This window comes from Ceratina calcarata, unplaced genomic scaffold (assembly GCF_001652005.2).
Source record: "Ceratina calcarata isolate Rehan_Ccalc_2016 unplaced genomic scaffold, ASM165200v1 scaffold78.2, whole genome shotgun sequence".
Classification (NCBI taxonomy): Eukaryota; Metazoa; Arthropoda; class Insecta; order Hymenoptera; family Apidae; genus Ceratina; species Ceratina calcarata.
In genome coordinates this window covers 1,200,341-1,217,802 of record NW_017179105.1, presented here as the reverse complement: position 1 = coordinate 1,217,802, position 17,462 = coordinate 1,200,341, and the positions used below count along the sequence as shown (strand labels likewise).

The 17,462-nt window shown below is 44.9% G+C and overlaps 1 protein-coding gene across 1 annotated transcript in view; it reads right to left on the bottom strand.

Moving 5' to 3' along the window:
- Positions 1–17,221, bottom strand: part of LOC108630870 (uncharacterized) — a 113,931-nt gene extending 96,710 nt beyond the window's left edge. The window contains exons 1-2 of the mRNA XM_018034424.2: positions 16,896–17,221; positions 11,218–11,449 (exon numbers count right to left, since the gene is read on the bottom strand). Of these exons, the coding sequence (XP_017889913.1) occupies positions 11,218–11,449 (232 nt within the window). The 5' untranslated portion in view covers positions 16,896–17,221. The remainder of the gene's footprint in view (positions 1–11,217; positions 11,450–16,895) is intronic.
- Positions 17,222–17,462: the final 241 nt, after the last annotated feature.

Sequence of the window (17,462 nt, the reverse complement as noted above, 5' to 3'; positions counted from 1 at the left end):
GAAATTGTAGATCTCGTCGTCCTCTACAAGAAAGGTCTTATGCAATTTTTCCGTACGATCAACGGTTTGGGAGTTATTGACAAAAAACGAAAATTTGGCGAAATCTGAAGGGATACCCCTTGGAAAAATCTCGGAAAAATCGAAAATTTTTTTTTGTTGTTTATTATCAGCAATGTTCTTCCGACGTCTGATTTCTTTTTAAAAAATGCGTTTCTAAAGTGCATAAACTTTTAGGATTGACTGTATAGCCAATACATCCTTAAAGGCAAGCTTGATAGCCAATTGTCTACCATTTTTTATCTGAACAATGATCAAAGCAGTAGCAGATCGTTTCCATAGTTATTCAACGGAATTAGGACGACGGACGATTCTGACTAATGGTTCGTATTCCCGAGTAATAGTCTCTTTGGTCTAGCGCCGGTTGACCTCACCTAAGTCGAAACACTTTACCGGATGTTCTGCCAGAAACTAACAGAAGCAGTTCCGCAGATAGAATCATAATTTATGCATCTGCCATTTGCTCGCTATAATATTTTCATGGAAATTTTAATGTCATCACAGTGACTTTATACGAGACATCCGAGAGTTTCCTCTGTTCGATAATCTGTCAATATCTTATAAAATGAAATCTACAACAATGAATTCTATCAAATGATTTTGCATATCGAACAGTTGTAATAACAATAGCCCGTCATTCCCCGCAGTTCATACATTTGCGCAGCATATAGTTTTTCGGAATTTATAGCGGAAGCAGAATTATTGAGAGTAACGAGAAATACGAAACCCAAACGTAATTGCGACGGAAGCTAATTTGCATGATCGACGCCGCGGCCATTAATTAGCCCGAAATTACGAGCTCGACAATCGTTAGCGCGTTCGCTTTTAATTCCGCCGTCTGTCGCGTCCGTTTCGGTTCCGCGCGAAACGGAAAAATGTTTCGCGCCGCGGCAGGCGGGCGGGCGGTCGGCGGCGTCCGCCGTTCAATTCTTATGCAAATGTTACCCCGAGTACCGTCCGAGTGAGCAATCTTTGTCTCGCGCGAGGCACCACACGCCACGCATTAAACTTTTCTCGCTTCGAGACTTTCCTCTTTAAATCCCGGGGCAAACTATGGCTTAACCGTAATCGATATTCATTTTCCACAGACATTATCGTGACTCTGTTGGCTGTTTAATAAATTCACTCGCGGTGATAACATACTTTTTCAGATTTATCGCTGCACGAAATGGAAAGCTTTTTATAGAACGAGGCAGAACGAATGGGTGCTAAACTGTTTAGGAAATCGCGTGTAGCAAAATGTTAACATTATGCTTGTTAGTTAATTTTATAGCCTATCGCTGGAGGAGAGCCGCACTCGTATTCTGAGCACGTAGAGAGCAGACTATTCGAGCCACGGGGATCAAACCCTATTCGAGATACGGGAGAATGGGGGGGGGGGATCTACACTCGAAAGGAACGCAAAAAAGTGTAGAAGTAGTGCCGTTGAAATTCTCGCACGAACCGCGAAAACCGGGCTGCTTTATAACGCTACATTAACCGCCAATCTCTTCCTCGCTCGCTGCGCTGCAAGCGGGACCGCATTCGTCTTTCCTCCGCCTCGTCCCGTGTCGAACGACGTCGATAAAACTTTTAATTGCTCTCGCAACGACGCGACAAATAAAAAAAAAAAAAAGAAGTGCAGATTTATCGAGTCCGGCTTGCGAGAAGTTCGATGCACACTGCAGAGAAATTGTATCCGATTAACGGTCTACGAGATTCCATCGATTTGTTCTGATTAATAATTATTATCTGCAATTTATTATACGACGGAGATTTCGTAATTTCTGCTGCGTTTCAACCCTTTTCTAAGCTCGTTGAGAAAATCGTTAGGAAAGCGAGCACCACCTGTTCTTTTCACTGGTTCGTGGTCATTCTATTCTTCCTTTTTCCTTTTCCGTTTCTTATTACTCGCAGCGATTTCGTCTCGAGACGCAGCCAGGCTTTTGAAACAAACGAGGCTGGCTGCAATCTACCGTCGAAAGTGGCTGACTGAAGAGGCAAGGAGCCGCGAACAGGGCCGTCGGCTTTACAAGTTTTAAGAGAAATATTAAGTGGGAAGGGCTGAGGCCAAGGAAGCTGAGTTATCGAGCCACTTTGCATAATTTAAGCCCTACCGGTTTCTACTCCGCCGATCACCCTCCTCTCTCTCTCTCTCCCTCCCTCTCTCTCTCTTTCTATCTATCGCGGTTTCTAGCTTTTCCAGCCGCGTTATTGGTTAACAAGGGACCGAGCACCGCGGGAAAGATTGTTTTCTGATGTTACCCGGTTTGTTTGCTCGCACCTGACTCCGCCGTCCCGCCCCGTAATTTATTCATGAAATCGAGCAACGGAGTCGGTGGGAAAGCGATGGGAGAAACGCAGCGTACGAAAAATCGTATGCCGTGAGAATAATGACGGGTTGGCCTGGCGCGAGCTTTTTCCTTCGCGGCTTTATGGATTCCCTATTCCGACGCCATAAATAACCAAATTTCGCCCGGCGAATAAATTGAATCTCGCGAGAGGGTCTCGTCGCGAGACACGCCACGCGATTTCATTTCTCGAGTGAATCTTACAGAAACCGTGTCAGTGTCCATTGAAAATCCACTTCACTTTACAGATCGTCCTTGTTAAATAGAAGTATCCCTTTCGACTTTACATCTTTGTCGTAATTACCAGTCGTAAGGATTAACGTGGAGAACGTTGAAGCGACACTAGCCTTTGTAGTTCCGACGCAGAAGATTAAAGGCAAATCCGTCTTATCCTTAGATAAAACTTACACAATCTTTTTTGCAACGGGAGGAGGCGAGGTGCACAATGATGCGAGATGCTCTATGCTCCTTTAACAGCGTACACCGGGGCGTAATAAAACGGTAATGAAGTACGCAGACTCGTCTCGCGAAGGTTCGTTTTAATTTTACGACTCGTTTACGAGGACGGCTGAAAGAAACGATCAACGCGGCATCAGCTTTGCAGGCACGCGTGTACCTAGCAACACGCTGCTATCGATTACGCGTAAGTCCGGTTGTTTAACTTGCCAAGTAAATTCTCTGTAGCTGCCTCTGTAAATGTAGAACGTAAGTCCGGCTTTATCCTTGTTAGTGGTTGCGCCGAAGGCACCAAAGACTATTTGCCGTCAGGCAACTTAGTCCACCGCAGCTCTTCCTATGTAATTTCGTCGAATCGCGTCACGTCATGGTTACGCCTGTATCGCGTACGATTTTTGGTCCCTCTTTTTTTTCTAATAGGCAATGACGCCGCTGGAAGCGACACGGTAAAGAGCTTGAGGATTAAACGAAATCGGATATAAGTAATCCGCGCGAGACTCTGTTTTCTCTCTCCTTTGGTTCTGCCTCTTGGAGATTTTCCTCTCGGAAAACGTGTCTAGTGTTACGATCGATCCAGGATTATATACCTTCGTATTTACTCGGATGTGTTTTCCTGGTCTTCCCGTTTAAACGTATTTTGCAAATACTTGTCTAGCAAGACGGCGATCAAACGCGCGACGATTTCAGTAGAAAGTATATTTTTATGAAGAATCTGTACGTCGTATCCTCGTTTTCCTACAACTCCACCCCTGTAGGACCTTGAAACATCCCCACGCGCCCTTGAAACCTGACTTCGTACGATATTTCTCTTGGGTCTTCCCCCTATTCGATCTGCAGGTGAACTCCGGACGATTTTCCCCTACGTACGCGCCCTCGAGCGTAGTCTATCAACCCTTTAAGGGATCCTCGCCGAGGTCAGCTAGTTAGAATTCCCAAATCAAATTTAAATACAGATTTGTTTCGCTCCGATTAAATGTAAGTAACGTGTCATGAAATTTCAGAACCTTTTCACGGAACATGCGTCCTAGATTTATATTTGATAACAGCGAAATAACTTATCTCGCTTTTCCTGTACATATACTGCACACAATAAAGTTGTAACAATAACGTAAACGTGGTGTGCATCGTTGCTGACAGGCAGCTTTCCAATTTGCCGAGATTGCCGGCCAAAATGCCTGGGCAAATTGCAATAATTGGCGGCGCCAAGCGAGCATTGAAACGTAATTTTTATTCTCCTCTCTCTATCTAGCAAATTACTTTGCCCCGATACGTTCGCGTGCGCTCGGAGCCCCGGGAAAAACAGAGGAGAGAAATTTTTTACACCGCGCCTGGCCGTCGATATCAGCGAATCGAACCGATACCAGACCCGGACCATCCCCGACAGATAACCCGGTTAATCGTCGATACGAAATTCTATCCCTGTCCCGTTAAATCGTCATTGATAGTTCGCTTTCGAGTGGAAACGGGTCGCCAGGAAAAATTCGCCAAAACGGTTGCGAAAGCTTTTTACATGGTCAATGTTGCATAAAAGTCGACGAGAAGAAGAGCGCGCAGTGTTCAATAAAATATCCGCCGACTCCAATTATCCCCTCGACTCTCCGAACGAACTATGAATTACAATTTGATTACGTAATAGTCGAAGGGACGAGGAGTGCGCACTGGTCAATGAGACACGAAAATATCTGACGGTTCTACAATTTTCTCGTGAACTGTTTAATGAACCACGGGTCGAGTCGAGAATTCGGCACGTGCCTGATTAGACTTTTCGTGCCAATAGCGTTAAATAGTTCGGGACTTGGAGTGGACCGTGGCAGGACATTTTAATTCGAAAGCTTATAATGCAAATGCCGCGACCGAGTGGCTCGATGCGGGCGAGAACTGTCAAATGGTCGGCACCGGAGAAAGGTATTTGAATAATTTCATAGGAAATTAGCGCTTGACACCGGTTGCTCTTCCACCTTTGAACTCTGGCGCCGTGGCTAACAGAAATTCACAAACGGATCTGGGAGATTCACGGGTAAAGCGTGGCAAATTCTATAAAATCTCGGGGCATCAACGAAATTACACATTCCACCGGGGCCACCCTCTTCCACGATTTAACGCTCCATATCCTCGAACATTATCGACCCCTATCAACGATTCTTTCCAAATTCAAAAGGACTCAATGTTCTTGTAATATTGCTAATTAAAATTCTTTGTGCATCTGCCTCGACGATGAACTACTAAAAAATTTCAAAGGGAGGAGGTAACGTGTATCGCGTAAAAGAGAAAAATAAGTAGAGGAACGCCGGAGTAAATAAATTGGACGGAAAGTGAAGGCGAGACGCGTGCATAAAGAAAGAGGGTAAATAAGTCGTGGGGAAAAAAATAAGGCACCAAGGAGTAGATGAAACGAGCGGGGGTAGGGAACGAGGGGGACCGTGCACGACAATGCGTAGTCGAAGCGGTGAGCTTGAGGGCTCGCGTTTATTAAATCAACAAAAGCCCCACGGGGGATGGTTTTCAGACGCGAGTAGTACATCTGCTACAGAAAGCTTTCCGTCGTACTGGCCTCCTTCTCTAACTCTGTACGCTCTCTCTATTTATTTATCTGCCTCTACCGTCCCGTCGTCGCTCTTTCCCTATCCGATTCTCTCGTTCGCTCACCCTTTGCGGCTTGCTCCTTGCCCCTCGCGATAATGACACCAGGGGAATTCCATATTCGAGGGAAAATATGGACGGCTGGTTTTGTTCCAACGGGGTATCGCGCACCTAAAACGTGATTAATTTCGGGACTTGGCGATTCAAATCATAAGTCGTCTTGAAGGGGTTAACACCCCTGCGTTTTAACCAATTGAAACTCGTTGAATAGTCACTTTGCACGAAATACATGCTGCAACTTTTAAGATAACGATTTCGAAGAATCTGTGCATTTTCGATTTTGTTCCGGTCGATCGTTCAAATATCGAACCGCTAGAGAAGCAATGAACGCACGGCAGCAAATTATTCACGACACCGTAGGGGGATCTAGCCGGATGTGTTTACGCCGTGCAATCAAACCGAATCGATGGAGCCGGTACGCGAACGAATTTCAATTTCAATTTCGCGCGACAGTCTTAGTAAACGCTGCAGATTTTCGATTCGATAGTAAATAAAATGAATAAAAATGAATAACCTCTGCCGTCGAGCTCAAAATACTCTATGCTCGTCGTTCGGTCTTCTCGACCTGTCAGCTTAGTCGAAGACAGCCGAAGTGTTATAAAACAGTCGGAAACTCGAAGAACTGATCGTCTGTTATTTTGAATCTGTACGATACCATTGTCCGTCATATCTAAGACTCTCCGACGCAGCAACAACCTCGATAATTTGAGAGATAAGCCAGCGGAATGGTTGCGGTCGTTATTTGCGAGGCGGACAAACGAGGCGTCGCGCGCAAACGGCGGAGATCGAGATGCTCTAAAAAGATGAGTCGAGCTGAGCCGATCGGCGCAAGAAGAGCCAAGCTTAGACTCGTTAAGAGCGGATGAGACCGGCCAGATGGGATCCTTATTATCGGCTGAAAATATTGGAACGCTCGATTTTTCGCTGGAAACACGTGGATAATCGCTTTATTAAACGATTCCACAGAAACAGACTCGGGAAGAAACGAGCTGAAGCATTTTTTGATAGAAAAATCGATGTCCGGTTGATTGGTCAATTAAAGAAATCAACCGAGGCTTGTTAACCGAACAGTAAAAAAGTGAAGAGGGGAGAAGAAGACACGCACGACGAGCGTAATTACGAAACAACTAGATGCCCCGGAAAGACGTAACGCTTTGATACGAGCCGACCAGAGGAACAGCTCTCTCTGCTATTCATATTACCTGGAATTTCAATTCCAAGGACCTGCCGAGTTCCACTTTAATTAACCACCGGGCCTAATAAACGCGTCTGCGGCCGGTTGCTTTGCGACTGTTGCGAAACCCGCGACTTTTTTATCCACACGCAAGGACGTCGAGCTTACCGAAAAAGAGACAGCTCGTTGACCCTTCTACTTTCTGCAGCGAATTTCCTGGCTCCGTCTCAGAAGAAAAATTGAAAGAGGAAACGAATATTATACTTATCAGCATCTGAGTGACTGTTCTCTTTCTAAACTCTCATAACCGGTTGAGTAAACAGGAAGAGAGGCGTGAAATTTGGTGGCCTAAAAATTGCCCATGGCGATGTTTTCCCAGGCACGAGTCACTTGTCACCACTTTAGTACTTCCTGTTCGAAGCTTCGTGACAAGCTACCGAAGTCACTTCCCGGCACGAGCTCGTAAGTAGCGTCGGACAGTATTTAGTCAGACCAAGTCTGCCGTAATAAGAGGAGAACAAAAAGTGAACGAACCATAAAAGCGATGGATTCTCTCAGCGATGGGAAGAAAGTAAGAAGAGTCGTTAGATCGAAGTATTTTTCAGGCAGGGGAACGCGAACAATTATAAAAAATGAGAGACGAGCGCGCGGGGGATACATCAGCGCTCGCGAAACGCCGCTAAGTGCATCATTTCCCCCCATAACTCCCCCCCCTGGATTCTGTTGCTTTTCAGCGTTGATTCGCGGCGCAGCTGGTACGCGAGAAAGGAGAGGAGAAAACGGGAGCAAAGCGAGAAGTCGACCGACTCTCTCGGTTCAAGCTAAAAATAACTCTCCTCTTTACCTACGCTCCCCTTCGCTCTCGGGTGCACCCCGAGTCCTCCTCTCTCTCTCTCTCCCTCTCTCTTTCTCCGCGTGTCTCTCGCTCCGTACTCTTGACTCGTCTCTCGGTCCTTCCGCCTCGCGCAGCTCCAAACCGGCTATAAATAAAAAAAAAAATAATAACGAGAACGCGCTGCGGGTGTCTCGAGAGAAGAATAATTAGAAGCGGCCCTTGGAAGCATCCACAGAAGAGAAAACTCTTCGCTGTCTCTCCTTTGCGCTCAAAGATTTCTTCGCGTGAATATGCGATGAGCCTTTACGCGAGGCAAAGCTCAAGCTCCGGGGAAACCGTGTAAGTGTACCATTCGATTTTACATTTTGAATCCTATTTAGATTTTCTTTACTGTAAGAAGATTTTCATAGCTGTACGACAGACTAGATGTACGAGTAGACACATCGATCAATGGTTTCTTTGTACGTACTAATGAATGTTATAACGATTCGAGAAACGAGTGATTCGACTTTGCAGGTTTAACCCTTTTAGTACCGAACGACGATATATCGTCGTTCAAATTTTCAACAAATAATGAAAAACAATTCGTAACGTTTTATTCTCCCTTTATTTCCGAATATGCTGCTTTTTATATTTTGTAAATATCACTTCTACTTTCGTTTTTACGAGCATTTTCGCAGACCTCTGCAAATTCGTCGATTCGGCCCGGTATTCTTCGCTTATTGTTAGGTACGTTCTTTTCGCCGGTACTAAAAGGGTTAAAAGCAGAACGAATAGGACAGAAGGCGAAACTCGTTTCCTTCGTAGGGAAATCGGACTTCAAACTACATCCCTCTTGCTCTCAAATCATCCTTAAGTCGTCGTGTCAACGTGAGACACAAAAGTGTACGAGGGGTCTATTCGCAGACCACGTTTGTAGTTGTACGAACCAGGGAAACGTTTAAGCAAGAAGAAAAGCTACTTCGATTGGATGTGTATCGATTTCGGGTAAATGAACGTCGACCACGTTTTATTAATTCCCGCGGAGGGAAACGTATTTCTGGCAGAGAAACGAAATCTCGGTCTCCAGCGCGAGACAATATCGAGGGAAATGCGGAGAATAGACTACGTGACCGTCGATATTTCCGCTTCGATCCCGGCATTAGAGCCACGCACTCTTACTCCTCACCCTCTCGTCCCACGAGGGTGGGGAACACCCGGCTCGACGAGAGACCGCGGTGTTCCAGCCAGGTAGGAAGAAATAAAATTGCGGGAGAATACGAACGGGTAAAAGCGGACGGAAGGAGGCGAAAAAACGAGAGGAGAAAAAAATCGAATTAAGTCTGGCGGTCCAGGGATTGCCAGGTAGAAAACAACGCGGAGCGTCGGTGCCGATTTTACACGATTTTCTCGGTTGAACAGAAAAGGGAAAGGAAAAGAGCAACTCGGCGGAGGTGGAGACGAAGGTCGAGGAATGGAACCGACGATCTGGATGCGAATTCCATTCCATTAGTCGCCCGTTAACGATCGAACGTGCCCGTTCGTCTGTATACGCAGGATATATCCTGGGAAGGATTTCGCGTCGGGCTCCTGCGGGGAATCCGAGAGGGAAAGAAAAGAAAATTCGTCGTACCTCGTCGTACGACGAATCGCCGTAAAGGATTTTCGATTACGTTTTGTAGCTACCTCGCCTCGGTTTTTCAGAGTTCGTTTTACCTTCCTCTCCTTTCAATGTTTATCGCCTACGTGTACTTCACGCTCCGTATTTACTGCCTCTAACTCCGTGTTCAAGCCACTTCCTCCTTTACATCACCGACTCTACTCTAATTATTTGCAATACTGTAAGATAATAAGTACAGTGCAAATGCAAATAAAGTAATACAGTTTATTCCGACGGTTGATGTACAACTCGTTTAGAAAGAGCTGACGAGTGAAACTGCATCAAGATAATACAGCCTCGCATCAGGGAGGAAAACAGCTAATGTAACGTGCTGCACTTGTCGCGTAGCAGGAAAATAAATTTTTAACATAACTATAAAGTACATTTAACCGCAGGAGAATTCGTGCACAAGTGGAACACACTCTCAAATTTATCTAGCGTCGTTATGCGTCATACGAGTAGGACGACCATTTTTTCGCCGTATTATACTGAAACAATTTTTAAACCACGTAGCACAGTGGCCTACAAAGGATAACTGTGAGTTTCCCGCGGAAAATCGGCGAGAAGTCTCGGGCGATACGAGCGGAAAATTCGCCGCGGAATCCGCTCGAAACGGTCTAACGAATTCACGAATTCCGTCGGAGCGTAAAAACAAAATGCCGCATTCTCTGAATTTACCCTCTTTTCTATTTCTCTACGCTGAAACGTTTCCTACCCTAAGGCGAGAATGCGACGACCCGGTCTTTAAAGCGAAATTGAATTTCGCCTGCAGACTCTCGCGCGTATCTAATTCGAATTCGACGTTTCCCCGGATTTATTCCACCCCCGAATCTCGCCGGCCCGCGCGCGGTCAAAAGAGCAAAACTGCGACGAGTCATACGACGCGGCAGGAAAATTTATAGACCGTCAGGGAGCTGCGACACCTGTTCCCTCTCCTGGTATTACCATCTGAAATATTCCCCTTGTTTATGGACCCGAACGAAACACCATGGAGCGGCGTGAAAAAACGGCTCATGATATTTATTTTTCAGCGCGAGGACGAACCGCGATCGAAACGGTCCCCGTTGAATTTTACAACGCGCCAAAGCGATATATCTTCGTCTCGTCGCCGTGAAATCCTCGCCAGAGCGAATGGACGCCTCGCGCCGTGATTTATACCGACGATTAAACGAGTAGTTGCTTGTTAAAAACGTTCCTTGAATTAATTATTAATTACCCGCGACCGTCTCACCGCCGTTTCATTCCTTATTCTATTTCCGGATTCTCTAAATAGATTTTACGTATACAAGATTGAGTAATCGTCTCCTTTGCAAGGGAACAAGCATACAACGGTTGAACGAGCGCCGGTCGATTTCAGTTTCTATTGTACTTTGAGATCTTATGAAACGCATAGTATTAAATAATGTGACGTTTGTCTTATAAGGCCGGGCGGGAATTCTGGATCTTATTGTTAACTAAACGTCGCGTATTACGGTGGTATTGTAAGGGAATTCTGTATATACATACATCATTCTAGGCGAAGGCAAGCAGAACGGGTTTCGTTCGACGCAGCGCGCGGCATGGTGCCGGAAACGACAACGTGCAGCACGTCGACGTCCGATAATTTCCAACTTCTCCAATTATCGTTTCTCACGCCGCGCCGTGCCGGCTGGGAAAGGAGGTCGAAGAGAATAAACCTAGGAAATGGCGTGTTCCGTTCGCTGACGTTGCTCGAAAATGCGCGCCGGCTCAGAAATAAGCTACTCCGGCCGATCACTCGAAATCCGTGCACCGAACGAATTTTCTATCTCCGATTAAACGTTACCCTACCCTAACTTCGTTCATTGATTCTTTCCAGATTCGTTCAACGTGATCCCACGATTTTCTCATTTTTAAACCGTCTAGTCGATTATCGCGAGATTATTACATTTTTCTAAATCTCATTGTTAATCGATCCTCTTCTCTCAAATAATTAAACAACAGATAAACATAATAAAAGAATTCTGATACGTTATCTGAATCATCAAGAAACGTATTTGACAATTTTTTAAGTCGACGTTTGTCGGACCATACAAAGATTCGTTAAGGAAAATGTTCAAAGACTCACCGATCAGCTTGCCGAACTGGGCCGGTGGTTTCCATTCCGGATAATGTCGTGGAAATCGCGCTCTCGACCAATAAGTCCTTAAAGTGACTTTGTACAGCGCCAGCTTATCCTGTTTCTCCTCCTTTTCTGGTCGGTCCTGGCCGAAAGATCCGCATTGGCCGACCACGAACAACAGCCTCGTTCCCAGTAACATCAACACCAGCGTCGACCATTGCGCCGTCCCGTGAAACATCTGTAAACAATTTAAAAATAACGTTAAATACCAAGCTTCAAATTATGTATTCATGCATTTTCATAATTATTTTATTCACTCGAGAGGAATAATTAAAATTACGCTACAATTGATGAACCAGCATTCTAATTTGTTGTTGCTTATGAGAACATTACCAGAGATACCTTAAATATTCCTGTCCATTTTTTCTTATCGATATTTAAATTACTTAAAATACGGAAGAGGGTATATAAACAAGCACTTTCGCGCTCTGATAAATTTTACGCCACTTTAAAGCTCGATCTATCAATCTCGCGTCGGATCGATCGGTAGCCGGTCTACGAATCGCAATTACACTGAACCGAACGAATGGCCCACATGTCAGGCGAACTTGTATTATCCCCGTGGTTCTGTGTTAGAAGCTTGCGTAGATTTACAGGGTGTTCAGGGAACTATCAATGCGATATCACGTTGTTATTCCACTGTCCCATACGAATTCGAAAAAAAGATTGCAAAACCAGGAACGTGTTGCGCGATGCAAGCGTTACCGAAGTTTCTCAGTGGGATCGCATGAATTGCAACAGCGGTTAGATAATGAAGGTTCGCGTTGAATGAACAGGACACATTGTATAGGTGACATGATTGCACGTATGCACGATCGTATCACAGTCGGCATGCAGCCGCGGCGGCTGCGGTGTTTACATATGCAGATTCGCGAGTGTACTCAAAATTCAAATCGCATTCGAATCGCTTCCGATCGCTCTAGCCGACGTTATATTCGTCCGAATTTCACGCCTGCGACCGATTTTCCGCTGCGACGCTCGATCTTCCCCCACGGTTAACCGTAAATTTCCTCGGGGTTCACCCCTTTCGCTAATCGAAATAAATGCCATTAAATATTTTCATTTATAATTCAAGTTAAATTAGCATTTCGACTCAGAATCAGCGAGCACGTTCCATTAATATAAATTAACAGTCATTATCTATAGAGCGGGTTTTAAATTTGTTATAAAACGCAAATGTTTGATCGCGCGGGCACAGATCCGGCTGTGTAATTATTCTCGGTACATGGGTATAATTACTATACCCTGTTCCGTAGTGTATAAACGTGGAATGAAACGGTGAAAAGATTCAGAAACGAGTTTACAAAGCGGGAGAGATGTTTAGAAAGGAGCCGCGAGCGTCCCGAGCTCGACAACAGAAGGAAACGCGGCGACAGAGGGGTACTGAAAATGGAAATGGAGAACGCGAGAACTTTTGTGAAAGGGATTCGAGTGTCGCGTCTCGTTGTTTTTCGAATCCCGTTTTGCGCCGGAAAGTTTTTGCCCAGCGAACGTCCAATGGGTTTGTTTGCCGTGGAAAACAGCCCCGATGGAATCGAATATCAATAGTTTCATTATGCGAGACGCTCGTTCGTTCGCGTTTCCACTTTGTCCACGAGCCGATTCTAATGGAAAAATGTACAACCTCGTTTCATAACTTTTAACACTCCCACGAACGCTTATTGTCGATTAAAAGTAATCGTCGTACATTATCTGAATTGAAAAATTATAGTAAATCGAACATGTATGCGTCGACAATGGCGAGCCTGCAGAAATTGAATCGTTTCTCTCCACCCATCAATGGAAAACAGAATAACGTTAAAATCATGATTGAATGAAACAGATTCGTTTATCAGAGAAATTTGTTGAGCAATAATTGCCAGTCTAATGGTATCAAAAACGATAATGAAAACTGTGTCCCGGGTGGGATGAAAATGAAATACGCCTTGCAGTTATAGCGGAAAAATTCTGTTCGGATGACAGTCGTTACGGCGCGCGTTGATTAAAAATAAACGCGGCACGCTGTGCACGAATTATACCAGTTCAGGTGTGCGCGCGAGAGAAATCGATTCCAGCAGAATATTGGCTCGTTGCTCGGCTTAAAAAATTGAGAATTACGATTTGTTTCCATGAGTTCTCCAACTAACGCGAAGCCACTTCTACATTATTCCCGAGGAAACATTTTCGTGTGAAAATAAACGGAGACGCAGGACGTTATTTCTCCCGGCGAAGTCGTATCTCGTTTACTGTCACCGGACCAAAAGGTTTCCACGGCGCGGAACCAGCTAACTGAAAACTCTTTCCTTTTTTTCGTTACATTTCATTACTTTCGAATGTTAACGCGTTAACTCGGCGAGATTTCGCTTACGTAGACCCGATTTCCAAAAAGAGAAGTTCTTTTGCTTTACTCAGTTCTTCCTTCGCTCCTAATTTGTTCTAACCCTTCGATTACCGAAGCGACACGAATAAGCAATCGTCGACGCAAACTTAATCTCAAGAATCGAAATCCGATCGTCGACCGCGTAAATTGCAACCAGACAGGAATCACGCCGATTACCTTGGCGAACGAATACGACAAGTCCAGAATTTTCTAGTACGCAACAAGTTGTCGCGAACACGATTACTCGTTAGCACGTAAATAATGTAAAGCAGAAATCTCTCTCTTCAATTCTCTACAGACGGCGGGATTTTACATGAATTTAAATGGTGGTTGGTCTCGTGATTCTGGCCGCGCGAACTTCCGGGACAGTTTTTTTCCGCCAAAACCGAATAAAACGAAAAATTCTGGCACCGCGTCGACCGCAAAACTAAAGTCAACGACTTCACGAGACCGCAATGTCAATATCCACTTCCGTAACACGAAAGCGTAAACGCTTCAAGATTCGACTACGTCATTCCTAATATTAGTGAATTCGATACATTTGTAGAAAAAAATCTCAATTCCGTTTTAATGTATTAAACAGATAGAAGATTTTTAAATCAGACCGGTTTCTAATTTTAGAACCATCGATCTATGCCACAGTCTGTAACTGTAGAAAATTTGTTCGTCTACGATTGGAACTTTTCTGGTAGCATTTCCATCGAGAGCGGATAGACGACCGCATCTGGTCTGAAGGGGAGGCAGGAAGATAAGTCAGGATCGTAAAGGAGGGAAACGCTTCAATCGGTTCCAGGATCCGGGAAGAAAGGACGATACTTCTTTGCAGCTTTAAATAATGTTTGAATAAGAAGGCCGAAAAAGTTTTTCGGTTAGACCCGCCTGCTCGAAACAGGATTTACAACCAGAAGGGAGAATAACCGAAGGCAATAATAAAGTGAGACTCGCCAGGAGCGAGAGAGGGAAAGACAGTGGATATTCAATTTCAATCGGATTCCTCGAGAGCTTCATACCCAGAATCCGCTGCAAAAGTTCGAACCGGGACGAGGACCGGGACCGATTTCGGCCGCTTCGGGTCTGGAGTGGACGTGTTTTAAGAGTGCAGGGCTGCTGAAACTTCTATCCCTTCGTCGTTAACTTTCCACGAAAGCCATAATCCAGCCACTCTCCCATTCCCATTCCCAATGTTTGCCGAGGAACACGTGTTCGGTAACTGTTTGGAACGTTCGCGGTGAACTATGTGCCACAAAAATGCGCCACCGAATTACCGAGCAATTATTCGAATGGTTTAGCGGCAAACGACGGAGGAGGTCCTCGAATTTAGTCTTGGCGTAAGAAATAATTACAGAGGGATAATACTGGTTTATGTGCGAAAGGTGCGTTAATAGGCGGACGGGTGGAAGAATTAACGACGACACAATTAATTAATACATTTGCGATAATTAAATGGAGAATGGTAATGAGGAATGGTAACCGAGCGTAACTCTTCGGCGAGTATAATTTCCGAGATATAATTGATTGAGAATCGATTAATAACTACGTTATTATGAATTCCAGCACATGCGTTATACGTACACCGAGTGAAAAATATCGGAACCATAGACAACCGTATGAAATAATCGACCTATTAGGTCGGCAACTAAATAACTGCGGATTTTGTCGATAGACTTCTTATTTAAAATCCGCAAACACTTAGTTGCCAAACCAATCGAATTAAGGACTTCATAAATAATTGTTGATGTTCGATGATCGAAATCGATTAAGGGTTGTCACGTCCATTATCGAAAGTAGTATTTTTTATATAATTTGAAGTATGAATAAAGATGTTTCCTCGTTCCACGTGCTACTATAACTCGCGCGCCTTTTCGAGCATGAAAACTCGCGACATTGTCGTGTACTCGAGCACTCGAACGAATGAAAGTCAAAAACTGGGGCAATTACGCGTTCGCGAACAAGGGAATCGTTGCGAAAACAAACTTTGCTGCCTCTTGAAAAAATATGTGGCGGGGAGAAAAAAGCTATCGCGAGGAGAAAGATCGAATGCCACGGTTCAAAAACTGTCGCGTTGCGTAATCGTTAGGGGGGGTGGAACTCTTTTTGCCAGCTAAACCGGCTCTTTTTGTCAGGCCTCAAGCGAACTAGCACGCAGAAACGATAAACGCGAGTAAACTACATAACTGTACAATCTATTGACAGAGGCATGCACGTACAGGACGCTCCAATTGGGGCGTAATTGTTTCAGGTTACAAGCCTCCGGTAACGAATCCGCAAATCCACCGCAGAACACATCGCGCTCTCCTGCGTTCTTCCGGTGTTCGCTCGTGTTTCGTCTAACAGTGTTCGTTACCGTGCTTTTTACCTTTCACACGTAAATCGATAGCAAAATTATGTAACGAGATGAAGAAACATTTCGTGACTGGAAATTCATCACTTACCGTCCTTTACATTTATTCTATATTATATCAGACGATGGTCGATGTAATATTTGAGCCATTCATTTTATAAAAATAATAGGAGTCGTGTTTATTCTCGCCATCACATAACTCCTCTCTCCCCGTTTTAACTTTAGAAGTTACGCAACGGGCGTGCTTCGGCGCGGCGAAAACATGTAGATTTTCCGCGGTAACAGTGAAATAGGAGAAACAGACGAAGCGTCGTCGTCGCGTCGCGCCTGGAAATACGATACCCTGATACTGACCACGTCACTCACACTACACCTACGTCTTCTATTAGCTTTGTTTACAAGCGAAAATCATCCCTGGCCGCGAACGCCTCGGGCATCTACGCGGGTGTATACGCGACCGATTGCACACCGGTTGGAAAAAAAAAAGTGCCTTTGACGATTCTAGGAAGAGCGAACGTGCTGGGGAGTGTCAACAACCCGCGTACCCTTGGGGCAAGAACCATGCAACGTTATCTAACCATGGAAAATTGAAATATTCACATGGGTTAATGCGTGATACGCACTATATTATAAAATAATACTGTAATATCATTTTGCAATGCAGATTCATACATCATCATTATTGCTTGATTTATCCAATTTCTGCTTCGACATTACCATTAGAACTACAATTGTATGCATACGCAGTTCAGTTAAATGAAGCTGATTTTTAATCCGCTCATTGATGGTCCCAGGAAATTGGAATTGAACGTAGAACAGAAGTTTCTACTCGATTAGCAATGCATGAAACGGTTGATCAACCCTAGTAGAGCTCGGTATAAATGGAGTTCCAGGGTGAAACATTTATCATGAAAATCGTCTTACCTTACTCGGGATGTTCCCTCTCCTTGGCTCGTCACTCCCCCTCAGTCCAAGGACGAACGATGTCAAATGTGGCAGCACACCTCACATATCACACGCGACGCGAAATAGAGTCATACGATTGCGAATTTTCGTCCGGTAATACACGAGATCGCGATTTCCGAGTTTTCCCGGCGCACGATGAATAACACGCGAGCGGTGGGGGGACACACGCACGAATTTGGTCGCGTGGACAAGCGAGGGATCTCACGTTTCACGAACACGAATCACCGGGTCACTGACGCGATGCTTTTAGCTCAAGGGTTGCCGCGTTACTGCGAGCTCCGCGCCGCGCCGCTCGGCGGCTGATAGTACGCCGCCTCTTCCCCTCAGCCGCTCATTGGCTGCCGAATTCGCGCCACGCGACGTCACCGGCGACTACCGACAATAAATATTTCGAAAGTTTTCGAAAACGACGTTTAATCAATAAACGCATTCACTGTCTTCAATAGATATTAAAAAAGAATTTTTTCATCTCTCATTCATGAAAGTTCTGCAACAAGAATATACGAGGATATATTCATTTAACGA